Source organism: Pteropus alecto, unplaced genomic scaffold (assembly GCF_000325575.1).
Source record: "Pteropus alecto unplaced genomic scaffold, ASM32557v1 scaffold61, whole genome shotgun sequence".
Taxonomy (NCBI): domain Eukaryota; kingdom Metazoa; phylum Chordata; class Mammalia; order Chiroptera; family Pteropodidae; genus Pteropus; species Pteropus alecto.
The window spans coordinates 4449693-4476966 of NW_006434835.1; the positions used below are offsets into that span (position 1 = coordinate 4449693).

Genomic DNA, 27274 nt, shown 5'->3' on the forward strand with positions numbered 1-27274 from the left:
ACCGGAAGTCGAGGGGAGGAGCCTAATGTCGCGGGCGCGGGAGCGCCGGAAATAGTGCTCGTGGTGGATGGCCTTCTTCCTTTGGTTCCTGATGGATTTGCTTTTAATTTAGAAAGACACCCGTGACCTGTTCCTCACCTGTGCTTCGCCTTCAGACTTCCGAGATGTCTGCGATTCCTGCAGAGGAGAGTGACCAGCTGCTGATCCGACCCCTGTAAGGGACCGGCGAGAGGGAATGAAGCCGCTGGCTGTGAGGGCGAGGCGGGTAACGATGGTTGCTGCCTCAGTCCACTGGACCATGCCTCGGCAGCCTGCCCTTGGTCCGCAGTTGTGGGCCCGGCTTCTCCAGCTGGACGGGTTTGGAGAACTGTGAATAGGTTGAACGGGATTTCGCTTTTTCATTAGTCTCAGGGAAGAAGATGATACTGGAGTTGGGAGGGCAGGGGTCGGGGAGAGGTCTGTGGGGCCGCTGGGCGCTTTCACACACGCTAAAGAGTGGCTAACGCTGAGGGAACCGGTGATGTCGCCGACGGCAGGGTGTGATGAGAACCTGGATAAGGCTGTAGCAGTGCGAGACAGAACTAAATCTGTTTCTTATGAACTCCAGGACTTGACATTTGCCACGATATGAGAGGCAGTAAGTTATGAGTTCCGTTTTGAGCTCAGACTGTAGCAGAATAAGGAAGTTAGAGAGTTAGAGAGGAGGAGACTCAGAATCCTAAGGACAGTTACTCAGCCCCTGGTCGTCCATGGGAAGGCAGGCCTGTCAGTGGAGATGGCCGTCTACCGGAGGGATGCTGCTTAGAAAGAGAAATGTAAATGTGGAGAACTTACTCTATAAATAAGCAGTTTGAATCCACACACATTTATGGTTGGATATTAGCACAACATGAATGCGCGTTTTTCAAAAGTTAGTATCTCCTTTACACATACTCAGTGACTCATTGAGCACCTACTGGAGACACAACACAAGTTTCTCGCTGCTTAGTTCACACCTCTCATCTCTTTGTCTATTCAGCAGTGTCAAGTGTCAAGCACCACACTAGGCACTGGGGATACACATAAGGCAGAGGGCCAAGTTAACTGAAGTCACCCCTTTGGAGAGAATTGCTGTGCAAAATGAAAAGGTACTGGAGAGGTCGTTTGGAATTATAGGAAACCATTACTTTGAAGTCAGACCTGAAATTAAGTCTCTCTTTTATCAACTTGCTACGTTAACAACCTCACCGAACTTGTTTTCCTCATGTGGAAATGATACAGCAGCTGTTATTGTGAGGAGGAAAGATCAGGCAGGTAGGTGCTCAGTAAGCCACTACTGTCATAACAGGTAGGCATTGCGCTGAGTGTCACGAGAGTATGGAAAAGGGATTTGTAGCAGATTGAGGAGAAGAGGATGCTATCTCATGTGTCCTGGAAAATATGCATGAGCCGAGTCTTAAAGAATGAGTAGGACTTAGCGACAGGTAAAGTATAGAAAGTACAGGAGCAAGGACATTCTGGCCAGAGGAAGTGGCACATGTGCAAATGAGACTGGTCACAGTTTGGAGCCACCTTCCTTATGGCCGTGACTAAAAGATTAGCAGATGAAGTGGGAGAGGCAATCAGGGTCCGTCTTATGAAGGACTTTGTGTGCATACGGAGGAGTTTGGGTCTTTTTTTGTCAGTTATAGGGAGCCAACAAAGGATATAGTGGAAATTATGTTTTGGGAAGGTTGAAGATTGCTCCCAGCAGCAGTGTAGCAGATGAATAAAGGGGCGTGCAGAGTGGAAGGAATCTAGGATGTGATTAAAATAATCCAGGTGTAAGCAGTAATAGCTTGAGGTGAGTGAAATGAGCAGCAGTGGGTTGGAAAGAAGTAGGTTTGAGAGTGAGAAAGTGAAATCTTTACAACTTTGTAATGGATCAGATATATTGAAAGGGGCAGTTGTGGGGAGGGAAGGCAGGGCAGAGAGGAGTGCTAGGTCGACTCGGATTCCTAGGTGGGACAACGGGTAAGTGGTCATGTTATTCACCCAGGAAATACCAGAGATGAGGCGGTCTGGAGTAAATATAGGAGTTCTGTTGTTTTACAATGGCAATATTGAGATTTAATTCACATACAAGTCACTCATTTAAAGTGTACAATTCAGTGGTTTTTATTCACATCACCACTGTCTGACTCCAGAACATTTTCATCATCCCAAAAAGTAACCCTGTACCCAGTTAGCAGTCATACCCATTCCCCTCCAGCTCCCCTAGTCCTTCGCAGCCACTAATCTACTTTCCATCTCTACAGATTTGCCTGTCCTGGACATTTTATAGAAATGGGATCCTATAACATGTAACCTTTTGTGACTGGCTTCTTTCACTTAGCATAATGTTTCCAAAGTTCACAATTTGTGGAGTTTTTACTCATTCAATAAATATCTTGAGGTTTACTATATATCAGGCCCTGTAGCTATGCAGTAGTGAATGAAATAGGCAATGTTCCTGCTCTTAGAGAGCTGTCATTTAAACAGTGAGAAACGAGCCATAAAGCAGTAGATGCAGTTCCTTCATGTAGTTATCAGTGTAATGATAGAATGGTGTCAAGGACAAGTGAGAAGAGGTAGTCAAGAGAAGGCCTCTGAGAAGGTGACGATTGGATGAGACCCAGATGATGCAAAGGAGCCAATCATGTCCATATCTGAGGGCAGAGCATTCAGGAAGGGTAAGGGCCTCTAGGTGAAAACTAGTTCGGCATATCTGAATATAAAGTGCCTGTCAGCTATCGCAGTGGGTGGATAACACCAGTAGATAACGCCAGGTGTGTATTAGAGGTCTGGAACTCCGAAGAACAGTCCGGGCTACAAACAGACTTGGAAGTCATCAGCATGTCAAAAACATGAGAAGACTGAAGAGGGCCAGGGAGAGAACCCGTGGAACATCAGCATTTGAAGAATAGGCAGAGGCAGCTGAGTGTGAAGGAGACCGAGGTGGAAAACCAGCAGGACAGGGTGAGCTCGTGAAGTAGAAGTGCCCAGTGAAGAAGTGAGTAGAAGAGGTGACAGGCTGCCAGGAGAACAAGAGAAGGCCTGGGGATGGCTGCATGTGGCAGCAAAGAGCTGCTTTGCAAGGACAGTTTCGGAAGAGTGGCTGGTAAAAGCCAGATGGCGAGTGAGTAGAGGTGAGACAAAGGCAGCAAGTGTATACAGCTCTCTTAGGAAGCAGCCTGGGGAAAGGAATGTGGAGGGAACTAAAGGAGCTCGGAATGAAGGGGTTTTCATCTTAGGATGAGAACGGCCATAGCATGCTAAAATTCTGGTGGTAGGGAGGGTGACATCGGTGCTATGGCAGTGTTCGTTCAGTTCCTCAGGAGGGAGCGTATGGGATGGAGAACCCTGGGGGAAAGATTAGCCTTAGACGGAGGTCTGTTCTGTTGTTACGGGAGAAATGGAAGGAGACAAAGATGTGGGTGGGTTGGTAAGTGAAGTTGAGGAAATTGACAAATGAACTATTTTTTTTTTGATGTGGAGAAGGCCCATGCCTCAAATAAAGAGGACAGAGGGGAAATTTAGGAGGAAAAGTTTGAAATAGTTGCTGCGGAAACTGTAAGAGAAAGCTGAGCTAGGGACAGTTAAGGGGTTGCATAGAGGACCAGTTAAAGTGGAAGGCCAGAAATTCATCGTGGCACCACGGTGTGATTTTCATTATCGACGTCCTGCTCTAAGGTAGGATCTCAGTTTGAGAATACATCCATCCTAGTAAGTGGACTATGAGGTCCTTGGGGTCAGGGTCCTGGCGTTTGATATTCCCATACTCTAGGCACTTAATACAGGGTTTGGCAAACGGGACCTGCTTAATATTGAGTGAATGAGTGAACCATGACTAGGCTCATTGGGGAAAAGCATCAAAGAAGATGAGAAATTTAAAACACAGGTGAGGTTTAGCTTAAAGTATATCCTGAGATACTTGGAAATTAAGGTTGATTTATTAATATCGGAAGAAAAGAAAATTGTTTACGTGCTTGGCATCAGATATACTGAGATGATAAAGTAGAAGGAAAGGGACCGATTCACAGGTATAAATAAGAAAAATTAAGCTATTAGGTAAATGCATATTGCTCTCTTACAGTGAGAATTTTGAAGTGCTTATGGCTTTATACTTAAGTGCTGATTCTCAAAGTTAAGTAATTTGCGTCACTGCTAGTTTACATGTTCAGTACATCATAATTTAACCCTAACATTCAGAAGGTTGAATAAATTTAACCTTACGGTTTCTTGGATCGGTACCACCTTCTCTCACAACTGCAGAATCCCTGAACTCCCAAGGGCCACCTCCTCCTCTCACATCAACACTGTCTTTCCCTGTCTTGGTACTTTTGTGGAATTCTCATCTGCCTCGAGTGAGTGCTGTCATCAAATGGGGCATACTTTAAGTTGTAAAAAAGTTTGAATTTATTGGGCTTGATTTTGATTGTTTTTTGATCATTTTTATTTCTCCCCTTGATTGTTTACAGTGGAGCTGGGCAAGAAGTTGGAAGATCATGTATTATTCTGGAGTTCAAAGGAAGAAAAATAATGGTAATTATTATTTTGTAGTCAGGTTAACAGTATGGCTCTGCACTGGGTGTTAGGTCATTTCTGGTATAGCAGTTATCTGTTCTACTCAGAAAAATGTCATAGTTGGTATATGTAGTCTATGCTATAAACCGTTAATACGAAGAACTAATACAAACTTCTACTTAGTAATTTGACAACATTAAATAAACTGGGAGAATATATTGTAAGATTGTAAAATTGTCGACCAGATCTGAGCTATTGCTTCTTCAAGGCCCTCTTCCACTCTTGGAGGGTCTAATCAGCCTGACTACCCCACCTCATTCACACACACGCAGCATGTGATGATAGAGCCAGTTTGGCATCGTGAGTTATCAGTAGGACCACTGGCCCCAGGCGAGTCAGTCTGCTGCTCTAAGCCCATTTCCGTGTGTCTGAAAGACAGGTGGTTCCTATGGTCCTCATTAGAAGGGCAGTCCTGTGGCTCATCACATTTCCCTGGTCCCCATTTCTCCCTTCGCCCAGTCTTGGAAGAACAGGTATATGTCAGACATGGTCATCCTTTTAGTCATTTGTTGTGTTTATTTGGTAGAAACATATAATTTGATAGAAGTGCCCCCCCCAAGTGATTGTATAACTCATTAATGACTGACTCAAGTTGTTCCCTAATACCTTAAAATACTTAAATTGCCCTGATCAGGAAAGTTTCCCATTTCTAACCCTTGTCTTGGGAGAATAGTCAGATCTGGTAGTCAATCTATAAACTTTTTTAATGACCGTCATCTACTGATATCAGAGTTCTTGAAAAGAGTTCATTCATTGTTAGACAAAAACTAATTGGAAAGAAGATGTCTTGAATTTTGTGTCCCATAACCCCAAGTGTGAGCTGTGTTTTAAATCCATTTGGGAAGTTAGAATTGTTACTGGCATATTTCCCACATTTAATAAGAATTGCATTCCAAAAACCAGTGTATGGAGTCTATCTTGATTATGTATGTGATGGATCAGTTAAATTGTCTTTTCATTGAATGAATTTTAATAAAATGTGTAGGGGATTGTGATCTCTCTATCTCTTTCAGTTGGACTGTGGGATCCACCCTGGCCTGGAAGGAATGGATGCTCTTCCTTACATTGATTTAATTGACCCAGCTGAAATTGATCTTTTACTAATTAGTCAGTAAGTTTTTTTCTTTATTAACGACTGATTTTCATGGACTTTTACTATAAAAATCATTCTTTTCTAATTTTTAAGATTCGGGTGTTTCGAAAGCATATTTTCTACTAGGAAGCATATTGCAGACGTGTAAGGCTAAGCCAGCACTCCATGTTGCATCGCAGGTTAGAGGAATTTACTGTGACACTTACTTTCCTACCTCTGGAGTAAGTGAGAAGAAGATAGCATATGCCTGGGACCGCTGTAAAACTTTAGACCAAGAAAGCCTTTTCCCAGAATATCTCCTCGAGGTCACTATCTTGTCACATTCTGTAGTAACTTTGTTTATAAACAGTGGTGTTTCAACTTTATGCCGCTAAAGTGCTTGTTACAATTCTGGCTGCCAAGAGTGTGTTTGGGTATAGTCTACTTTCCTCTCTGATTATCCCTGATAAAGTATTTTGATATTTAAAAATACTTTTACTATTTTTTTCTTATGCCAGGACTGGCTGCATTATTTCTTCCCTCTGCATGTGTCTGCCCTTGGTGTTCTGAAAGAATCAGCATGAAATGGTTACATGTAACTTTTCTGTACAGCCAGCAACAGTTGCATTACATGTGGTAGATGATGGATAACATTTTAAGAATTGACAGAATCTCTCTCTATCTCTCTCTCTCTTTAAGTTTCCATTTGGATCACTGTGGAGCTTTGCCCTGGTTCCTCCAGAAGACAAGTTTCAAAGGAAGAACGTTCATGACTCATGCCACAAAAGCTATTTATAGATGGCTTCTTTCAGATTATGTCAAAGTTAGGTAAATTACATTAGATTTATACATGCATTTGATTTTACACAATACATATTGTTCAAGATATGGGCTATTTTGTGCTTTGAAATGAGACACTCTGCATTCACAAGGATTTCATCAATTTCATCATTTAGTAACAAGTCATCAGATACCCATCGTGTACCCAAGACTTTCTTGGCCTTAAAGTCTTTTTTTAGTTTTAGCATCCTGTTAAATCTTTGTAATTTAGGTACGTTTTAAGGTATGGTAATAAAATTCTATAAATGGAATTTTATAATTTCATTAAAATTTAAGACCAAATACATTACACAGTGATATATAGTGAAATCTTATTTTAGATTATATGATCAAAGCAAATTGACTATTTTAAATGAAAAAGTTCCCTGGGGAAGTGTTTTCCAGCTGCAAGAGGAAAACCTACTCTTTTATCAGAAAGTTTAGAGCATTTTTTGTGATACTAGCAGCATAAGCTATTAACCTTCAGAAGTTCACTATTTAATATGTATATTCCAGAGGTAGTTAAGATGCCATTTGCTGTTCTTCTGTATAAATACAAAAGGATGGGAGAGTTACCTTTAGTAATGATTATCCCAGTTAACACTTAAATGATGCTTACCTGGTACAGGCACAGTCCTCAGTTTTTAACATATGTTAACTCACTCTTCATATCAGTCTCATGATGTAGATCCTGTTATGAATCTTATTTTACAGCTGATGAAACCGAGGCACAGAGAAGTTAGGTAATTACTGTGTCCTTCGATGGTCACAGTAAGAGACAAAGCTGACATCTGGACCCAAGCAATCTGGCCCCAGAGTCTTTGTCCTTCACCACTACTCTCTCTTGTTTTGGAAGTACCTTAGTATAATTTCCAGGAGGAAACTGTGCTACACTTTGTAGAGAAATCTTTTCACATTCTGGTGTTAGAATCTCTGCCATGGTTCAATGTATGTGAGTGAGTTTATCCCTCAGGAGTGCTGGAGCAGGAAAAAAGTTTGAGAAATACTATCATAAAGAGCAGTTTTCTTTAATTTACTGTGTGCTTTACTTAAAATCATGCTTTGTTGCCATATGCACTAAATTTTTATTATAATTGCAGAATAAAAAAGTCCAGAAACTGTCCAAGAGATTAGAAATAGCATAATTCATACAATATGATTTTAAGAAATAACTTCATGCATATAGCATCCACAGACAATTTCTTTGAGTTCAAAGACTTTTTTAAAAATCTTACCCTTAATTCTTTTTGTTGGCATCTTTAAAAATTTAGTAATATATCAGCGGATGACATGCTATATACTGAGACAGATTTGGAAGAGAGCATGGACAAAATTGAAACCATCAATTTCCATGAAGTTAAGGAAGTTGCAGGAATCAAGTTCTGGTGTTACCACGCGGGCCACGTTCTAGGAGCTGCCATGTTCATGATCGAGATCGCAGGCGTGAAGGTACCCTCTAGCTCTGGCAGTTCCTGCCCATGAGAAATCAGTGCAGACCTTTATGCCACGAAGGCGTTAGACTTGTGAAATGTCCAAACACTGAAACATAAGATAAACAGGTCGATACTTTTTCCTTTTAAATATCAGAATCCATACCCCACGATAATACTTTGTGTCAAGATTGAGAAAAGAGTAAAATAAGCAGCTCAGAGAGTAAAGCTCCCTCACACTGCCATAGTGCTAACTCCTCATTCTCCTTCAGAAAACTGATTAAGTCGCATGGATTTAACGTTAAAACCTGATTTGTCATTCATATCCTCTTGCTGTTCTAGCTTTCACATATAAGCCCCCGCGTAAGTGAAAGGAGTTCATCAGAAAGGATTTTTGCAGCCATCCTTAATGAAAAACACTAACAGAAGTCTCGATAAACCTGTGAAAATGTAGGTGCACTAAACAGTAGTCCCCAACCTTTTTGGCACCCAGGACTGGTGCTCCTGTGATAATCTAACGCCTGATGATCTGAGGTGGAGCTGAGACCGTGATGCTGGCGCTGGGGAGCGGCTGCAAATATAGATGAAGCTTCACGCACTCACCCACCACTCACCTCCTGTCATGTGGCTCGGTTCCTAACAGGCCACAGACCCATATTGGTCCATACTAGTTGGGGACCCCCAGACTAATAGGTATCAAGACTGACTCTAGCACAGAGCTCTTAACTCTGGCTACACAATAGGACCAATTAAGGAGCTTTTTAAAAGTGCCCGTTGAATCAAAATCTGTGGCTTGGCCCTTTTTTTTTTTTTTTTAAGATGATTCTTATGTGCAGCCATAGTTGAGAACCAGTTCTCTAATGTAACATTGTTGTAAATTTTTAACAGCTGCTCATATAGTATTTGAAATTTTATATATTGAGTTGCCCTATGTATTACTAAATCATTTATTCTTGCTCTTTTCTCAAAGGCACAAAAATTAGCAGAAAATAGCACAAATGCACATCTAAATTCTCATTTGAAATTTGGTGCATATCTTTCAATGATTTTATCTTCCATTTTGGATGGTTTTCCTGTATACCTCAGATTTTTTCCTCATCATGCCCTGTTTCTCTAAGATGTTCAAAATAACTCAAGTTTACTAATATACCGATTGTCTTTGTGGGATGATTCTGGGAATATATTATTTCCATTAGTTAGATTGAATAATTGAAACACTGGATGATCTATGACGGAATGAAGTTACACATTTTGTATTAGACACAAGCATTGAATCTAAATTTCATTAGTTGTAGGCTGTTTTTCTGTTGAACTTCACTTTAGGATTTTATGAGCTAAATATACTCACTAGTATATTTGGAACCTTCCAAAATCCTAATCTAGCTTTATCTTTTCCACAGCTTTTGTATACAGGTGATTTCTCAAGACAAGAAGATAGACACTTAATGGCAGCTGAAATTCCTAATATTAAACCTGATATTCTTATCATTGTAAGTATTATTACATTGTATTATAATTAGTATAACGTAAGCGAATTTTTTCTAGTGGCAAAAAATATTGTGATCTCATTTTTATAATATGTTATTGGATATAAATATGTATCCTTTTTTAGTATAAAATTTTAAATTTTTGGCTTCTCTTTGTAGTGCAGCTCCACTTTCTTGCTATTAAAATGTATTAACTCAGTCTAATATCGGAAGGGATGTGCTGTCTCCTAAATATTTTTGTCTAGGTGAATTACCCCAAATTCATAGAACATCTTACGGGTCGTACAGAAATGATGTGGCTCCACTGCCTTTGCTGTGGTGACTATCTTTGGCCTGTAGCACTTACAGACTTATATTTGTGTGTCTTGTCTGCCTGCTAGGTTGCAAGTCCCAGGAGAACAGAAAAACCTAAGTATACAGAAGCTTTTGGGGGCGAGGGGCTGGTGAAGAGCAAATTAATAAATGTGTGTTGGTGATAGTGAGGTCAGGGACTGGGAGAGAGGTCTTTGGGGTCCACGGTGTATATAGAACATCAGGTATTTGGTTCACAGTGGAAGAGCTTTGGTTGAAGGTGGAAGTCTGCTTCTCCCTCATCACCGACAGCATCACCCACCTGCCCTGGTATGAGGGTCCAGTGCTTATTGTTGTCCATCAGCAACATGTCGTAAGCAAATTCAGTTTGGCTCAGCTCATGGTATACCCAGCATTTAGGCCAACATTAAAGGAAGACTTTTTTTAGCCTTCAGAAAAAAATCGTTATTTTCATCCTGTCTGGAGCTTCAGAGCACTACTTCTCAAACACGAATGTGCTTGTGTGTCACCCGTAAAATGCAGGTTCTGACCGAGTATGTCGGGGCTGGGGCCTCAGGGGCCATACATCTGGTCAGCTCTCAGGATGCCAGGGCTGCTGGTCAGTGCACCACACGTCGAAGGGTGTAGGGGATATTCTTAACGGAACTGTAAGAAATGGTATCTGTTTCTGATTCAGAAGCTTTGACTTATCAAAAGTGGGAGAAATATCCTTTTTCCCAATCATGGAAAGCAAAATGGTATAAAAAAGAAAAAGAGCTAAATTATCTTGAGCAAGGAAGATACACTTTTAGACTGTTCTTGATTGCATTTTCTGAAAAATCCCTACTACTTAGCCAGGTCTTAATTCCAACGTCCGTATTCGTTCTTTCCAGATATTATTATAACAACATGTGTTCAAGTAAACGGCACGCTAATGGAGAAGTGAATGACGCTGCCTCTGCGTTTCATTCATGTTTCACTTTTGTGTTCTTTGGAATTGTCAGTCCTGCTCTCACACTTCTGATGTGTCATTTAGGAGTCAACCTATGGGACCCACATCCATGAGAAGCGTGAGGAGCGAGAAGCGAGATTCTGTAACACGGTTCACGATATTGTAAACAGAGGGGGCAGAGGCCTCATTCCCGTCTTTGCTCTTGGAAGGGCTCAGGAGCTGCTCTTGATCTTAGGTATGCCTTTTCCTTTTCATTCAAGAGAGTCTCAAATCTCGGAGTGCCGGTATAGCAAGCAGATATTACATGGCATTAGATAGGTCAGTCGCCATTCCAGGCTTCAGGTTCTGCATTTAAAAAATACAGATTGGTGCCAGTAGGAGCTCAGAGAAAGAGCGACTCTCGTGCACTGCTGTTGGGAATATAAAAGGCGTACCTTTCTGGTTGCCATCAGCATCAGAAATCTTAAAAACTTGCTGCCTTTTGACCCAGCGTTTCCACTTGGCAATAAACGAAATGCACAGAAAATTTTGTCAGTAAAGGTATAATCATTTTAGTATTTTTAAAGAAATATGTCAGTAAATATCACATTGTAAGAAAAAATCATGTTATAGATGAGTAGTTATATATTTTCACATAAATGTATTAAGTGGACCAAAAAGTAAGGTTTAAAACAGCATGTACTCTGATCCTAGTTAGGTAAAATTACACAAATGACTAAAGATAACAATGCTGGATAGTGAGAAAGTAGATGATTTCTTTTTCATTTTCTGCTTTTCTCAATTTTCCAAATACTTCAATGAGTGTGTATGAATTTTTGTAATAAGAACAGTGAGTGTCACTTTTTGCATGTATTTGTATTAATGATCTCTTCGAACTCAAACATTCTGTGATTTTTGGGGGGTAACGCACTCTTGAATAAATGCTAAGTGCCTCGAATGTATATAGCTTCCATGTGAAGAACTAGAATCGATCTCATCTTAAGCTCTTGCTCTCAGTTCTTACATCTCTGAGGTAAGGATAAATAGTATCCCTGTTACTCTGAAAAGGAAAATAAGGAAAGGGGAATGACCAACCTCAGATCAAAAGCAACTCTGTAAGAGAGACAAGACTCAGTAGAAGGTAAATTTTCTAAATGCTAATCCAGCCCATTTTTCTCTTGGTCCTGACTTGGTCCTTCTTTCTAATTGCAAGTTACATTTGTCCTTAGAAGTCTTAAAATGGAAATTCTCCATAACAAAGTAATCTGAGCAGAGGAGATTAGGAAGATGTAACCGTGTTGTCACCATCAATGGGGTTGCCAGATTTAGCAAAAAAAAAAAAAATACAGAACAAGACACCAGTTAAATTTTAATTTCAGGTAAATGATAAGTAACATTTTAACATAAGTGTATCAGATATTTAATATAATTTCTTACAATAAGAATTTTTTGTTATCGGTGCTTTTGTCTGGCTGCCCTGCCATCAGAGTGTATGGTCCCTTTTATGAACCGGCGCTGCGCTGTGCAGCCGCTCACTCCTTTTCCCTTAGAGTCTTCTCGTAATGTCACATGGAAAGAGGATAGCCATTTGAATCACTGGTTTCAAATCTCATCTGTGATCTAGCCACATGACTGACCCTGGACAAGTTATTTGAGTTTTTTAAAATATTTAAAATTTGTTCATAAAAATACACAAAATGTAAGCGATTGTGATGTGATGTTGGGATGTAGTATACTTTGCAAGGTATTTGAGAAATAAGAACATATATAAAAACTTTGACACAACTAAAAATTTTAGTTACATCTAAACAAACAAAGCATAAATAGATAAACCAGAGGGCAAAGCAGGAAATATCATGATAGGAAAAGTCCTTATCTTTATATAGAGTTCTCACTTGTAGATCAGGTAGAAAAATAACATTCCCATACCATTCAACCTTTTTTTACCTTAAGTTTCATAGTCTATAAAATGGAGATAAATTTTCATAAGGTGGTTTTGAAAATTAGAAATAATAAATGTAAATTGCATATAGGCTTTTAATACATTTCCTAAATACAAGTGCACCTAGTAGAAGAAATGATATGTTTGGCCATACTACCCTTATAATATTTTGGGATTTAATGAGGGTTTCTCTAAATATCAACTTTCCTTCAAAAGTATATTGCCCACTATTTTGATTATCAGAAACCGGTTAGCAGTTTTTAGAAAATAAAGTCACAGAGTAATTTTTTTTTTAAGTGTTCAAAATAGGTTTTAATTCATTTGGCAGTCCTATTTTGTAATTAGCCAAGTCTTGTTATAAAACTCTAATTTCGATAAGTCTATTTGAAATATTAATAATACATTTCTATTTAAAACCATCACAGAATTCTGTGTCTCTCTGGGGTAATAAGTTATGGTCTCCTATTCAGAGTAAACTTCTACTGAATCATTTTTAAATGCTTCCACATCTCAGGACCATGGTCACAGCATTCTTTTTAGGTCATGTATAAGTATTTAAAGATAAGTTTTGGTTTTATAAGTTTAAATTTGTAAGACCAGGTTAATTTTTCTCAACCTCTTTAAAATATAGGTGTATGCTTTAACTTCTTGCTTGTCTGAATTTTAAAAAAATTATATGTGTCATCTGTTATTTGAACTATTTTCCCCACATAATAAAATCACACTTGTTTCTCGTAAAATCTCTCTAGATGAGTACTGGCAGAATCACCCAGAACTCCATGATATTCCGATATACTATGCATCATCTTTGGCCAAGAAGTGTATGGCAGTGTACCAGACATATGTAAATGCCATGAATGACAAAATCCGCAAACAGATCAACATCAATAATCCCTTTGTTTTCAAACATATAAGTAACCTCAAGGTGAGTGTTTGCAGGAGAGGGACGAAGGATGGCTGAAACATGAGGAAGTCGCAGCGGGAGATGCCTGTCATTGGTTCTGCGGCTGAATCCTTGCTGGTCTTACCTTTTCTCTAACAGGCATCACTTTTCTGAAAGAAATTAAAAAGTTACCAACTGGCATTCTTCTTTGCTTAAGTGTGTTTTGCCACTTCTTCCCAGTCTCCATACATTCTCAGTATTTACGGTTGCTAATAACTTGAATCTCCTTGCCGTAGAAATAAGTCCTGATGAGAAGAATATCTTGTTATGTTTTTTTATTCTTACTCGAAAACCAAATCATCTTTGATGATTAGCACTGCAAATTCTATATGAAAATTTTCATGTTTACTTTTCTAGAGCAGTCAATAAAGTCTGATTTCTTTAATTAAAAATACCGTTTCATTCAAACTAATGCTCTAATCATAGTAAAATAATGCCCAAAATAATTCAAGTTATAGTCTTCCAATTATAAATAGACTCTGTTCATAAAATATTATTTTTTAAGTTAATTGCCTAGGAATTGAGCCAAGTTTTCCCTAGAAACAATGTTAAATTTTCTGGTTAGATTTCTAGGCCAGCTCGAAATACCACGAAGTATGCAAAGCCATTGCGAGTCTTTGGGGGAAATTCAGAGTTCTATTTTGGATGGATAGAAGCCCTTTTGACTCTTCCTTTTAATTTCTGCCTTCGTGAAATATTAATGGGCACTGAAAATGGTCCTCATGGTCCCCTGACTACCAGTACAAGGTCAATGTGAACTAACTGCTTTTTGTCGCTTTATAGCATTCCTAGCCAGGACTGTTTAGGAAGTTGGAAATTAGACTAAGTGTTTACTAGTCTTATCAAGGCCCTTTCAGTTGTGTGATCAATTTTTACTACCTCACTTTTTGTGACTCTTTAAAAATAAGGAAAGCTTTGTCAAACTTTGGTATTTAACATGCTTTTACTCTTCCTTGTTCTCTCTCAGAGCATGGATCATTTTGATGACATTGGTCCCAGTGTCGTAATGGCCTCCCCAGGCATGATGCAAAGTGGCTTATCCAGAGAGCTCTTTGAAAGCTGGTGTACTGACAAGAGGAATGGTGTCATTATAGCAGGGTACTGTGTAGAAGGGACACTTGCCAAGGTCAGTCATAGTCTTAGACTGTTGTGTTACCTCTAGTCACAGTTGCAGGGGCGGCTGTATTCTCAGTTTCTCATTGAGGTACTTCATTAAATTGTACAGGTTTTAATGTTTAAAAATGAGAATGGGAGTAGGTAGCTGGAGCTGTTCATGAGGCGGAGGAATTAAAGCAGGTGCTGAACGCACAGGCAGATCCACAGGCGGTTGGTCAGCACAAGTCTGAGAAGCACTTATCCAGTTGCAGTAAAAATGGAAAGGAACCCATTTGAGAAGAACACGTGGAAACCCTCATCCGATGAAGAAGAGACTGCTAACAAGTAGTCTCTTGAAAAGCTGTAGATTGTGTTTGGGCCAATTGCCCATCTTCCTGCTGCTACACAATGGTTGATACCTCTGGGAGGTAGGCGTTGATGTGCAGAACCTTAGGGGCAAATTCTGAACATCCGAGCATCGCGTTATTCTTATCTATTCTTATCGAAGACTTCTATATGTTATTTTTTTAAATGCATTATGATTGCCTGTTTTGATCATCTTTATTACTTTATCTTATTTTAAGTCATTTAGACAGTTGGTTATGTATTTAAAATAGACTTCCTGAATAGAAATACCACGGTCTTTTATATAAATCTTCTTAATCGGAAGGTGACTTTTTAGAGCAAGAGAATAGTTGTGAATACAGATTTGCCTTTCTAACCATAAGAATTATAATTTTTTACTTCTAGCACTAAATATATTGAATTTTACTTAATCTGCTTTTCAGATTTAATGTCTGCTTGATAGAGAAAATAAGTATTTGGTATTTACTAAGTCAACAATGTTGGGATGATTTTTATGCTTCAGGTCCTAAATTTAACATGAGTTCAGGGCTGCATGAAAAAGCAGAAAATGTACCTTTTCGTTTGTAATTGCATAGTTTATTTGTTTCATTATTTTTCTTGTTTTTAACAGCATATCATGTCTGAACCCGAAGAAATCACTACCATGTCTGGACAGAAGTTACCACTGAAAATGTCCGTTGATTACATTTCTTTCTCTGCTCACACAGATTACCAGCAAACCAGTGAATTTATTCGTGCTTTGAAACCGCCTCATGTGGTTCGTCTTATGAATTTTACTTATACTGTTAAAGCTGGGGGAGAAGTATACCCATGAAACTGCATAGCTGGTTCTCAAATCAGTCACCACCTTCTGCTAATGTAGCACTTTAAACACAATGCCTGCACTTGCACTTGGACCTGACCTTCATAGCTCCCCTTTGAGTTAGGCAAGCTGTGTGCTATCATTTCTCCGTTTACACGGGTCACCTGTTCAGATCTACCAGCCCAAACTCCATTGTCTTTTCTGTTATTTTCTGATGCCCTCCCCAATAACTTAAGAGCACAGGCCTTACAATGGGGCTGTACTGAAGTCTCCATCCCTTACTTGCTGTGTTATCATGGACAAGTTACAGAACTGCTCTTACCTCATTTGTAAGTAGGGATAATACCTTCTGGGGTTGTTGTGAGGACTAAATGAGAACATATAGCTAAAGCACAAATTCAGTGTCTGGCGTGTGGTAGGTGTTTAATAACGTGGAGAAAAGAGAAAGACAAGTCATTTATGGTAAGAGTTAAAGGTGCAGATAGGTATGAAATACATAGCTCCTTATTGATGTGATTTCATATTTTTAAGTTTCAAGTAATTATGAAAGTAATTTTATTTTGATGGGATTAGACAGAGGGATAAGCTAGAATAAATAAATAAATATTTTATACACACACACACACACAGACACACACACACATACACATATATATATTTTTTTTTTCCCCCATCTTTAATTCCCACCCCCCACTTCCACCCCTGACCTATGGATGTTGCCATTTCCCCTTAAGAACTGGATCTCTGAAGGCAGGGCGTCTCCCACACACTCACGGCGTGCACACGGGGCCTGGCGCACCCAGGGTATGGTCCGTGGCTCCACCTGGGGCACACACCCAGGACCTTCTTTGTGTAAAGCAGATGGCTAACCACTATGGCTAACCACTAACCACTATGGAGCCACCCCCATATATATATTTTTTAATTAGAAGGACACTGATGGTTCATGTGTCTTTAGCAAACAGACGGAGAGCACTGTTCGTGACCTGTTACTCGGGCAGTGGCTGACGGGTTCCATTCCACTGGGACAGCAGTTCCCATGACACTTGTCTGACTGACTGGTGGCTCTCAGTCTCAGGTCTTGGAGACAAAGTTCCGGGCGGAGGGGGAGAAAACAGATGAAGTACCCTTTCTGAATGTGTTGAAAAGTAGTTTAGAGGAAATGGCATTTTGTTGATTTTTTTTTTAAATTTTTCTTTATTGTAAAATATATAAAACAAGATTTGCAATTTTAACAATTTTTAAGTGCACACTATAGTAGTGTTAATTATATCCACAGTGTTGTGCAGCCATCACCACTATCTGTTTGCAAAACTTTTTCATCGCTCCAACAGAAACTATTTATTAACCATAGTTCCCCAGTCCCTCCTCCCCCCAGGCCCTGGTGACCTCTGGTTTACTTGCTGCCTCTGTGAATTTGCCTATTGTCGATATTTCATATAAGTGAAATCATACACCACTCAACATAATATCTTTAAAGTTCATCCGTGTTGTAGCATGTATCAGAACTCCATTTCTTTCTGTGGCTGAATAATATTCCACTGTAAGTATAGACCACATTGTGGTTATTCATCTGTTGATGGACACTCGGGTCATGCCCACGTCTTGGTTATTGTGAATAGTGCTGCAGTGAACGTCGGCTTTTGTGTGTCTGTTTGAGTCCCTGCTTTCTGTTCTTCCGGGTGCATAGCTTTGATTGGCATCGCCGGATCATGTGGTAATTCTGTGTTTAACTCTTTAAGGAGTCACCAAACTGTTTTCCACAGCGGCTGCACCATTTCACATCCCCCCAGCAGTACCCCAGAACTCCACCTGTTATTTCCCTTTTTTAAACTACAGCCACCCTAGTATTTGAATTACAGCCCTCTAGTAAGCATGAAGTGCTGCCTCGTTGTGGCTCTTATTTTCATTTTCCAGACGACTAACGAACGATGTTGTGTATCTTTATGGGTGCTCCTGTCAGTTTCTAGTTCTTTCAGGCATGAGAGCCCTCACAGGGATTCAGCCCTCAGTGAACAGACGCCGTGGTGGAGAAATCGCTCACCTACTCGTTAGCATCATAGCCTGTCGAGCTAAGTTGCAGCATAGGCAGCTCCTCGGTGTTTTCTAGTGTCTGTGGTTGACTGATATCCTCCCGGATTTGAAGGCCGTGGTGGAAAGGTTGTATGGCCCTTTGTCTCCGGAATCACCACCTCATCCTCAGTCCAGTCTCATCGCTCTCCAGACTGTCTGGGCTGTCGGTTTAAATTTCTGGATTGAATTTGATGCTTACCTTCTTCTAATAACCAAGCCAGCAAAAGCATATCTACACAATAAAATAACAGTGTTGGTGATAACAGTAAACAATAGCTAGCATTTATTAGATATTCGGCATGTGCCAGGCACTGTACTAGTGTTTTATATGTATCGGCTTGCTTACTCCTCACAACCAACAGCTGTTCTGTAGATGAGAGAAAAGATGTTAGGTAACTTGCGCAGAGTTACACAGCTAGTAAGTGGCAGTGCCAGGATTTGTGTTAAAGCACCAGGCCCCAGAGCCAGGGCTCTGCACCGCTAGGCCCAGATGCCTCTGCCTGCTAGTGATGCTGGACAGGTGTCTGTTAGCCCAGGCAGGAAAGTCACCTGGCCCAGTGCGCGCATAGAAGCCTTGGAAGTCTGGCTTCCACAAAGTCGTGTGTCTTGTTAGTGGCAAAAACTGGAGTAGAATAGGAATTTCTTTACTCTCTCTTGAAATATTTCCACATAAGGATCTTTTAGAGCCAAACAGAATGAAAATGTCTATACAAGTATGACTGGAGGTCCTTTTAAGTAGGGATGTAATAACTTCAAGTGTATCACCATATGATATATTTAACTAATTCAGATAAGAGCCATTATTGATCTAAACTAAGGGTCTTTCCCTGTGCTCTTTTAAAATGTATTCTATGTAGATTTTAGTCCATGGAGAACAGAATGAAATGGCCAGATTGAAAGCAGCCCTGATTCGAGAATATGAAGATAATGATGAAGTTCACATAGAGGTTCACAATCCTCGGAATACAGAAGCAGTGACCTTGAACTTCAGAGGAGAAAAATTAGCCAAGGTAAAGATTGTGGTTTCTAATCCTATTCATGTCTTTTCTTCAGAGAAATGTATACTTTTTAAGAAAGTCAATCATTTTTTTTTATCACGTCAAGGTAATATGTTTAACGATGATTTCTTTCTACTCAGTGTAGTGTAAGAACTTTATTCTTATACTTTTCAGGCTTCTGATTCTACTAACTCAATTTTTCACATGGAAAATTTTCAAATAAATGATATCTTAATACAGTTGAATTTGATAGCTTTTTAATCCACATCCTCACTTTTTATTCTCATGTCTAAGGGGAAAGAAATGTCCTTCCCTGTTTTACCTGATTTTTTACTATATCCAGTACAGTATTCGGTCCACCTCCTATCATTCTCCCTCAGAATCTAAATAGGCCCACAGCTCTAAGCGTATATGTCGGGATATGATGGAATTTATCAAAATTTGTCTTTTTGAGGATTAATCATTTTTGATGCTGAAATATAATATTTTCAGAATTTAAAAAAGAAGTAGTTGAGAAAAACCTTGCCTGGCATTTTAGAAAGATGCTGCAAGAAGTCTGCAGTTTTATCCTATTCTCGAAATTCTTAAGATACCACTAAGGGAAGCTCTGGAATGGTCGATGTGAGGTTTTAAGCATCAGGCACGTGTGAACGAGCAGCTTCACAGCAGTCTTCATATGTAAAGAGCCGGCCAGAGGGAGCCGATTGCCGAATAGCCTTTCTTGCGCTGAGTTTGAGGGAGCAGGAAATTTGCAAAAGTTAGGAAATGTGGTTTTTGTTGCCAAAGAAGAGCAGATGGCAGTATTTACTCCTGAGTCTTCCTGTTCACAGAGCTTTCCAGGGGCCAGTTTAATGGAACGGACCTTCTACCTGTGGAGAAATACGTTTCGTTGGGAATCTAGAGCTGAATTTCCCAGACTCTGCTGGTCGCAGTGTGAGGAGAAGAAGAAGAGTTTTGCAGTGAGACAATTTAGGGGAAGCTTAGCCGAACAGAGTGAAGCTAAGTTGATAGCAGGACTTTCCAGAGATTTTCTTAGGCCGTTGCGCATTATAAATCCTCAAGAAATGTCGTGTGCAGCATTTAAAAAAATTTTTTTTGGCTGTAGAACTAAGAACATAATTTTAAGTATATGTCGTCGTTATATTTAACTTTGTATATACATAGAGACACCATTGTCTGCTCCCCACATAGTTTCATATTGGAGTGTTCTCTTTTTTTAGCCATAATTTTGGTTATTTAAAATGATCTTTAGTTATTTTTTTCCCTCAAACGCAGTAACCTTACTTAGAGGAAAGTCAGATTCTTGGGGACCATCCTCAACCATGTAAAACAGAAACAAAGGAGGTCAAGAAAATCAGATCCACGAAGAACTATCAAAAATCCATAATACTTTAGTTTCTAGAAATGTCAGGCCAACCAATTGTGCATATGTTAACCAGTCAGCTCATAGGAAACGAGCACACACGTGGACGAGGAGGGAGGCTGCCGCCAGCTGCAGAAGGCAAGTCAGAAGACTGACCACTCAGTCCCGCCCTCTGAGCGCCTTTATTCCCCAGGCAGACAAGTTCTCCCACCGTGTCAGCACGTAGGACATCACTGTAGCCAAATCAGTGTCCTGGTAGCAAAGCCTTTTCCTTAAATCTCCATCATTGAAGGAGAAAATAACCCCAGGAAATCCGTTACAGTTATAAGAACAGACGTACTCACTGCCTGGCTGCCATTTTTCCTGACTTGATTAAAGATAAGCAAGTGTGAAATGCACTGTCTTTGAGGTCTTTGTCCTCTCTGAGTTCATTTATTTGTAGTTGAGAGAAGTTATATTTAAGAATGTTGGGTTTCATGTTTGTAAAGTTTTCGTTTTTTCTTAGGTTTGAACAGTCATTACTGTTTTAAAAAGCTGCCTCTCACTTGTGTGGGTTCTCCTTGCCTTTATCGACCTCTGTGTTCAGAGAGGCTGCTTTGGGTCTGGCGTGGACGTGAGTCTAGCATGGACGCGAGTCTAGCATGGACGCGAGTCTAGCGTGGACGCGAGTCTAGCGTGGACGCGCACCTGTGTGTAAGGGGCTCCCTCTGTGTACAAGGTCGAGGAGCAGGCTGAGGGAGCACGTGCATTTCTGGCCGGCGCTTGCTGTCCTTCCCACTGGAGCTGTCGAGAGCTTTCTGAAGCCCCAGCTTCTAGTAGGTTTACTTGCTTGCTGTACTGATTGGAACTGAATCAACATAAAGATTCTTGCCAGATCTGCCCTGCGACTCTTCCTTTTGGTCTCATAGCTTGTTATTGCCCGAGTCATAGGTGTATGTGACATTTCCTGTGTTTCATGTTTAAATTCATGTGTCGTTTTCCTAGTTCGAATGTCTAACGGTCATCATTATGATTGAGTCCCTGAATCAATTGGACTTTACAAGTTTCTATTGTCTTCAAGTTGTTTTGGGTTATTATTTTTTTTTTAATAGGTCATGGGCTTTTTAGCAGACAAAAAACCAGAACAAGGCCAGCGGGTCTCAGGAATACTCGTTAAAAGAAACTTTAACTATCACATCCTTTCTCCTTGTGACCTCTCCAGTAAGTATACTATGAAATGTCATATATAATTTAATTTTAGCATTGGAAAAAAAATCTGTGAAAACTTCTCTTATCTACTGGCCACATTTTAAATAACAACCAAATAATAACATAGAAATAGATGAAAACTAATCCACTTAGCTTTATGGTGGGGGAGGGGGCGAATCTTCCTTGAACTAGTGAAACATTTCAATTCTTTATGAAATAACTTCTTCATTGGAGACGTAAATTTACCTCTAAGGCAGCTTGTACTCCTGGTGACCCTTTATAAGCCTGTTTCCTACCTTTCACACGGAGTACTGATACTTTTATTCTCTGAAGTTAATGTTGGACTCCCCACCCAAGCACTTTGATTTTCATGACCTGTAGTTTCGTGTCACTCGCTGGGCCTTTGTGTTCTGTGCCTGTGTAAATGCTAACCCATCACTACTTTTGCGGTAAATATGGTATTATCTTCGAGTGAATAACTGCTCAATTTTACTTATGTAGCACTTTTATTTATTTATATCGATTTTATATAGTAAATTCGAAGTGCTTAATGAAGGAATAAGAAATAGCAGCTGTGTGTAGGTATTCATCTGCAAGGTAGGCCATCAGAAACAAGAATATAACTTGTTCCTTTATTCAGCAGTTATTGAGTTCTTACTCTGTGCCAGGTCCTGTGCTAGGTGCTAAAAGACTAAAGATTTATTTAAAAACACAGCCCAAGCTCTGGAAAAGCTGTATTAATGAGAGAAGCATCCTTGTCAAGAGCTGATCACAGTACTGACCAGTGACACACAGAAGGGCATGATAAATATGTGAGGAGACAGGGGCCGAGAAGAGTAGGAAAAGCTTTGCAAATCAGGCAGCACTTGTCGCATGTGGCAAAGGGTTGTTAGGAGTTGCCAAGCAGAAAAGTTGTGGGAGGACAGCTGGCTTACTGACTTGGAGACGTTTGGGGACCTGGTGTGTTCAGGAGAGTGAGGGTGCTTCCTCATGGCTGGAGCATAAAGTTACTAGTGCACGGTAGATAGCGGGGCAGGGGTCAGTGTAGGATGGGCACAAATTAGGGAGCATGTTAGCTTGAAAACATATCCTCATTTACTTTACGTTTGCTTCTGTTTACTCCTGGTGTGTTTGCAGATTGTATTTTGTGGGACTGGTATTGTTTCTTAAAGTGTATTTACTCTGTTTTCCTCTTCAGATTATACTGACTTGGCCATGAGCACTGTAAAACAAACCCAAGCCATTCCATATACAGGTCCTTTTAATTTGCTCTATTACCAGCTACAGAAATTGACAGGTGTGTATATATTTATTGAAATTCACTTAATTGCTTTCTGTTTTTGAGTAGAATAATTATATGTCTAAGAAAAAATATTTAATTTTGGTTAATCGTCTCAGAATTGCACAAATTTTCTTTTGTACTTCACTTGGTCGTGTTATCACATTTACGTGAACCTTTTGAAAATTTACACATCGATTTTTTAAAATCTCATTATGCCTTTTAAACTTGATCCACTTAAAATTCTAAAAATATCAGTAGTCTTTGCTCTTTGTGTTTAAAATCTAATTTACCTACCCAGATTTTATCTGTTTCTTTGCTTTGTTCAGTGAAAACAATTTTTCTGGTCCTATTAGTGCCATTGGAAACAGCAGGATTTATGAGAGTGTGTGACGAGCCAAAGGCCAGGAAAAGAGTAAAACCTCCTGCTTTCGTATTAGACGATGCCAAGTTAGAGATTTCTATGCAGCAACACAGTGCAGGGCAGGGACTAAGGAAAGGTGTGGCCTCCCAAATAAGCAGGAGTACTTCAAGCTATGTTACACTTTCTGTTACTATGTTCTTAAGTCAAAACGGACTACCATAAAACAAACCAGTGGAAAGAATATCTTTTTTTATCTCAGAACCTCATTAGAATTATAGGTCATAGCATAGGAAGTCAATAAAATGTCTGCACTAATCATTAATTAGAAAGCACTAGGAAGACCAGGAAAGTCTCATCATCTTGGACAATAGAATTACCTTGTGGGATGAGTAAACCTTTGAAGACAGAGGTAGAAGTGACTGTTGGAAGTTGACTAGTCTCATGTCGAATGTTAAGATGCTGGTGACTAAATGTTATACAAACACAGATGTTCGACAGTCATCAAAGTTTGCTACTGATAAAATGTTTACTGTCTAAGGTCAATCCTGTCTAGTTATATGAATTTTTATAATGCATGTTGAAATCTTTCAGTTACTATAAGCAATTAATATAAAACTTAACTTAGCTATGTAAATCTGATTATATAAGTGAGTTATTAAATTTTTTTATTATATATTAGCTTTATTTCAGCTGTCCCTATAAACAAATGAATAATTTTGCCTCTGGAAGATTATCAGAAAATTATATACTTCTTATAATTTTTTTCTTTCAGGTGATGTAGAAGAATTAGAAATTCAAGAAAAACCTGCTTTGAAAGTGTTCAAAAATATTACTGTAATACAGGAACCAGGAATGGTGGTACTAGAAGTAAGATAAGATCATTTACCTAAACAAGGAGGGGAAAAAAGTTTTCAGAATTCACCCGTAATTGTAGAGAAAATTAGTTTCTTCCCATTCAGGAAAAAATTGTTGGAAAGTATTTGTGTGTATAGTTTTCTTTCCAAGATCAGCTTTAAATATAACATAGCTAGACATTTTATATGTAGAAATAATAACAAATGAAGACTTCATATTTAATATGTGTAATGAGTAGAGGTCTCAAATGAGTAAGTCTGAACTGATTTTGTGGTACCCCAGGGTGTCTTCAGTTATGTGAAAAGAAAGTTCTCAAAATAATAATCTCATTCTGTTACTTTAAAACTTGTCATACAGCAAAGAGAATGAAATTTTGCAGACTCAAATAAGCAACATTAATATGACCCAAATCCACAAAGGCAAGAAATTATTAATTTAGGTAAATATGGTTCCCACTATTAGAATTTTAAACTCCTGCTGGTAGAATTTGGCACCCAGACAGCAAATGAACTTGATGATTGATTTTTATAGGTTGGCATCTGTTAAGTTAAAAGAAGGATTTTCCAAAATAGACCCTGGAACTGAATGATCGGGGGCGGGGTCCACGTGTCCGTTTGTAAATTGTATGCAAATTTCCCAGCTATATGGCCAGGGGTTCTGTTTATACATATTATTTTTTAAAACAAACAAAAAAGATCTTCCAGCTTGGGTCCCACTGCAGTTCTGTGATCGAAGTCTAGATTTGATTTATAAGGCCAAAAATAACCAAAGAAAGTGTCCAAAAGAACAGTTAGTTGTCTGTAACATGAAGTTACATACAATAATATCTAAAACATTAATATCCAAGAAAGGAGAAAGTTGTTAGAGACGTTACTTTGGCTCTTCTGCTAACTGCTGTTAAAGAATGTATGTTTGTTCCCTAGAGTTAACATGTCAGAAAAGATCCTAGGGGAAGTTTTTCAAGGGCCTCATATTGCTTGTAAAAGTACTCTTTGGAGAGAGAAAAACAATATGGAGGGCACTATTTCTGAAATACTGGTCTCACCCTAACTTGGCAAACATAGAAAACTTTCTAGGAGCACTGGGTACCTGGAAGAGTGCCAGGGCTTCAAATGAAAAGCAAGAAGAAATGTGTAAAAATACTACCTTCTTACGATTCTGTCTGTGCTACCGAAACATAGTGATTGGGAAATAGTTTGAATCCCATTTCCAGCGATGACTACTTATGTTTTCTTACTCAAGTCACTTTTGAGTCCATCTTCTCCTTTATCAAATGAAGACGTTATAAGAATTGGATGAGATAATGCATATAAAACACTAGCCTCGAAGGAAGCTCACCACATTTTACTGTTATTAAAAGAAAGAAGTCCAGCATTGTTAATTTCAGCAAACAGCGAATCAGGTTACTTCAGTGAAAACGCGAGACACTAGTCCCAGGTGCACAGTCCGGGGAAGGGTGGTGGTGGTCGCAGCTTCTGTGCTTGGCCGTCGTTGACCCTCCCTCACTCTGCCTTTTGCTCTGCAGTGGTTGGCAAACCCTTCCAACGACATGTACGCAGATACCGTAACAACCGTGATACTAGAAGTCCAGTCAAACCCGAAAATAAGGAAAGGTACACAATGATTTCGTTTTTCATTTATTATACATGCATTTCATTTTATCATTGAATTCTTTCACTTCTCCCATGGTTCTGTAAACGAGAAAGCAGAAAGTAGAATCCTAAGGAACTTGAAATCTTCTGATTTTTTTTCATTCCTATGACCTTTAAGATGCAATATATGCATAACGATGCACATTACTAATATTTCACTATTTATCCTAGGTCTTTGTGCTATAAAAATCTGGTCACAATTAACACCAAGATAAAATCTCTTAGTGACAGTTCTTTTAAAGACAATTTAATCAGAAATTCCAAAATATCACTATCCTAAGCCAGCATGTCTAATAGGAAAATAGACTGCTATATTCTTGTCTAATGAAACTTGTGGAATAGGATGGACTCTCCCTATGGGGCAATTTTGCAATAACTTTGTTTTTTCTAAGTAGTAATTTTCAACCAAAGAAAACACCAGTGAGCATATTTTTGTTATTTCTTTACAGTTGGATTTTATTTTATACATAATTAGTATAATCCGTGTCGTAAGGTGTGCGTTGTTGGTATATAAGGCAGCCCCATTTTGCTCCTAGGGGAAGAAGGCACCCATGACATATCCTGGGAGGCTTCTCAGCCTTTGCCTTTCATGTGGCATCCTAGGGGAAGTTCTATCAGATGTTGTTCTGATAGAATATTTCGCTTTTTTAAAATTAGGTAAGTAGTTCTATGATTTCAGGAGAAAAAAAGTTTAGCTGACTACTTCATAATCCATCTTCTTGTAACTGGCTGAATCTATACTATGAAATGAACAAATACCCGGAGAAGTCTAAATTACTCACTTGAGTTACCTGTAAGTGTTTGAATTTGTTTTGAGGAATAGTCGTAAAAATTATAATTTGGACACCATTTGATCACGTGTTTTAGCTGAGTTAACTAGTGGATAGTGGACCCCCCCCCTCCTGTGTGCGTGTGACAGGAGATGGAGCTGTGCGTTTCTACAGGCCACGGAAGAACTTCCCAGCTACTGTCACGTGGTGTGCACTGTCACCGTCCTTGCCGTGGCACACAGGTCCATCCACGACGGAAGTTTTAAAGGCAGTTGTTAGTTGGCTCTTATTTCATTGCTTTGCATTTTCTGGTCTCAGGTGATAAAACCATAAGGGATAAAGCGCAGGGTGGCGCTGCGTGGGGAGGAGGCCTTTCACAAGGTCAGCAAGGTCAGACCCAGTGCAGGGGGTGAGGGACAAGGGGCAGGGGCAGGAACGAAAGGACGAAACCCGGAGTTGTCAGTGGGCATGCCTTTTAGTACTGACGCCCAGTTCCCTGTGAGCACAGCTACTGCGTAGCTCAGGTTCGTTCCATTCAAATCAAATGCTCCTGAATCGAACTGTGTTCTCTCCTCCAAGGCAACCCTTTTGTAAAATGAAATCGGTTTTGTGATATTTTTGTCAGATATTTATACACTGCTCTGAAAAATGAAATTTCTATGCAAAAAGATTTTCCTGGGCCAGTTCAGGTGTTGGTAGCCTTCAGCTCTGTCCGAGGTGCTCTAAGCCCATTTCCATGCTGCGTGGTGGAGGATGGTCACAGAGCATGAGACTGAACTAAGCTGTCAAGATGTCGTCTGCTGTTCTGATGCAGGCTCCACCTAACGATTACCCTGAAAAACACAAAAGATGCCGTGGTTTCACAGATAACCACCAAATATTTAATGTCTGCTGTTCATTAAATATTTAATGTGAACTGTCACCGATTGGTTTGTCTTGATCTTGGGTATTGTTCTTATTTCTCTAGTTC

At 39.5% G+C, this 27274-nt stretch overlaps 1 protein-coding gene and 1 non-coding gene across 4 annotated transcripts in view; both read left to right on the plus strand.

The window, feature by feature from the left end:
• The first annotated feature begins 10 nt into the window (after positions 1-10).
• Positions 11-27274, plus strand: part of CPSF3 (cleavage and polyadenylation specific factor 3) — a 33118-nt gene continuing 5854 nt past the window's right edge. The window contains exons 1-16 of one of the 3 annotated variants that reach the window (XM_015588209.2): positions 12-214; positions 1019-1127; positions 4479-4542; positions 5598-5695; positions 6356-6484; positions 7747-7924; positions 9306-9395; positions 10720-10870; positions 13306-13481; positions 14467-14625; positions 15571-15717; positions 18693-18845; positions 21288-21396; positions 22583-22681; positions 23800-23894; positions 25408-25495. In XM_015588209.2, the coding sequence (XP_015443695.1) occupies positions 1120-1127; positions 4479-4542; positions 5598-5695; positions 6356-6484; positions 7747-7924; positions 9306-9395; positions 10720-10870; positions 13306-13481; positions 14467-14625; positions 15571-15717; positions 18693-18845; positions 21288-21396; positions 22583-22681; positions 23800-23894; positions 25408-25495 (1744 nt within the window). In that variant the 5' untranslated portion in view covers positions 12-214; positions 1019-1119. Of the gene's footprint in view, positions 215-1018; positions 1128-4478; positions 4543-5597; positions 5696-6355; positions 6485-7746; positions 7925-9305; positions 9396-10719; positions 10871-13305; positions 13482-14466; positions 14626-15570; positions 15718-18692; positions 18846-21287; positions 21397-22582; positions 22682-23799; positions 23895-25407; positions 25496-27274 lie in introns of those variants that run through there. The other 2 variants (XM_006910224.3, XM_025045721.1) reach the window with 2 other exon arrangements.
• On the plus strand, positions 16733-16855 carry LOC112478648. Its single transcript, XR_003045904.1, has one exon. It is a non-coding gene; the product is annotated as a small nucleolar RNA SNORA54 (small nucleolar RNA).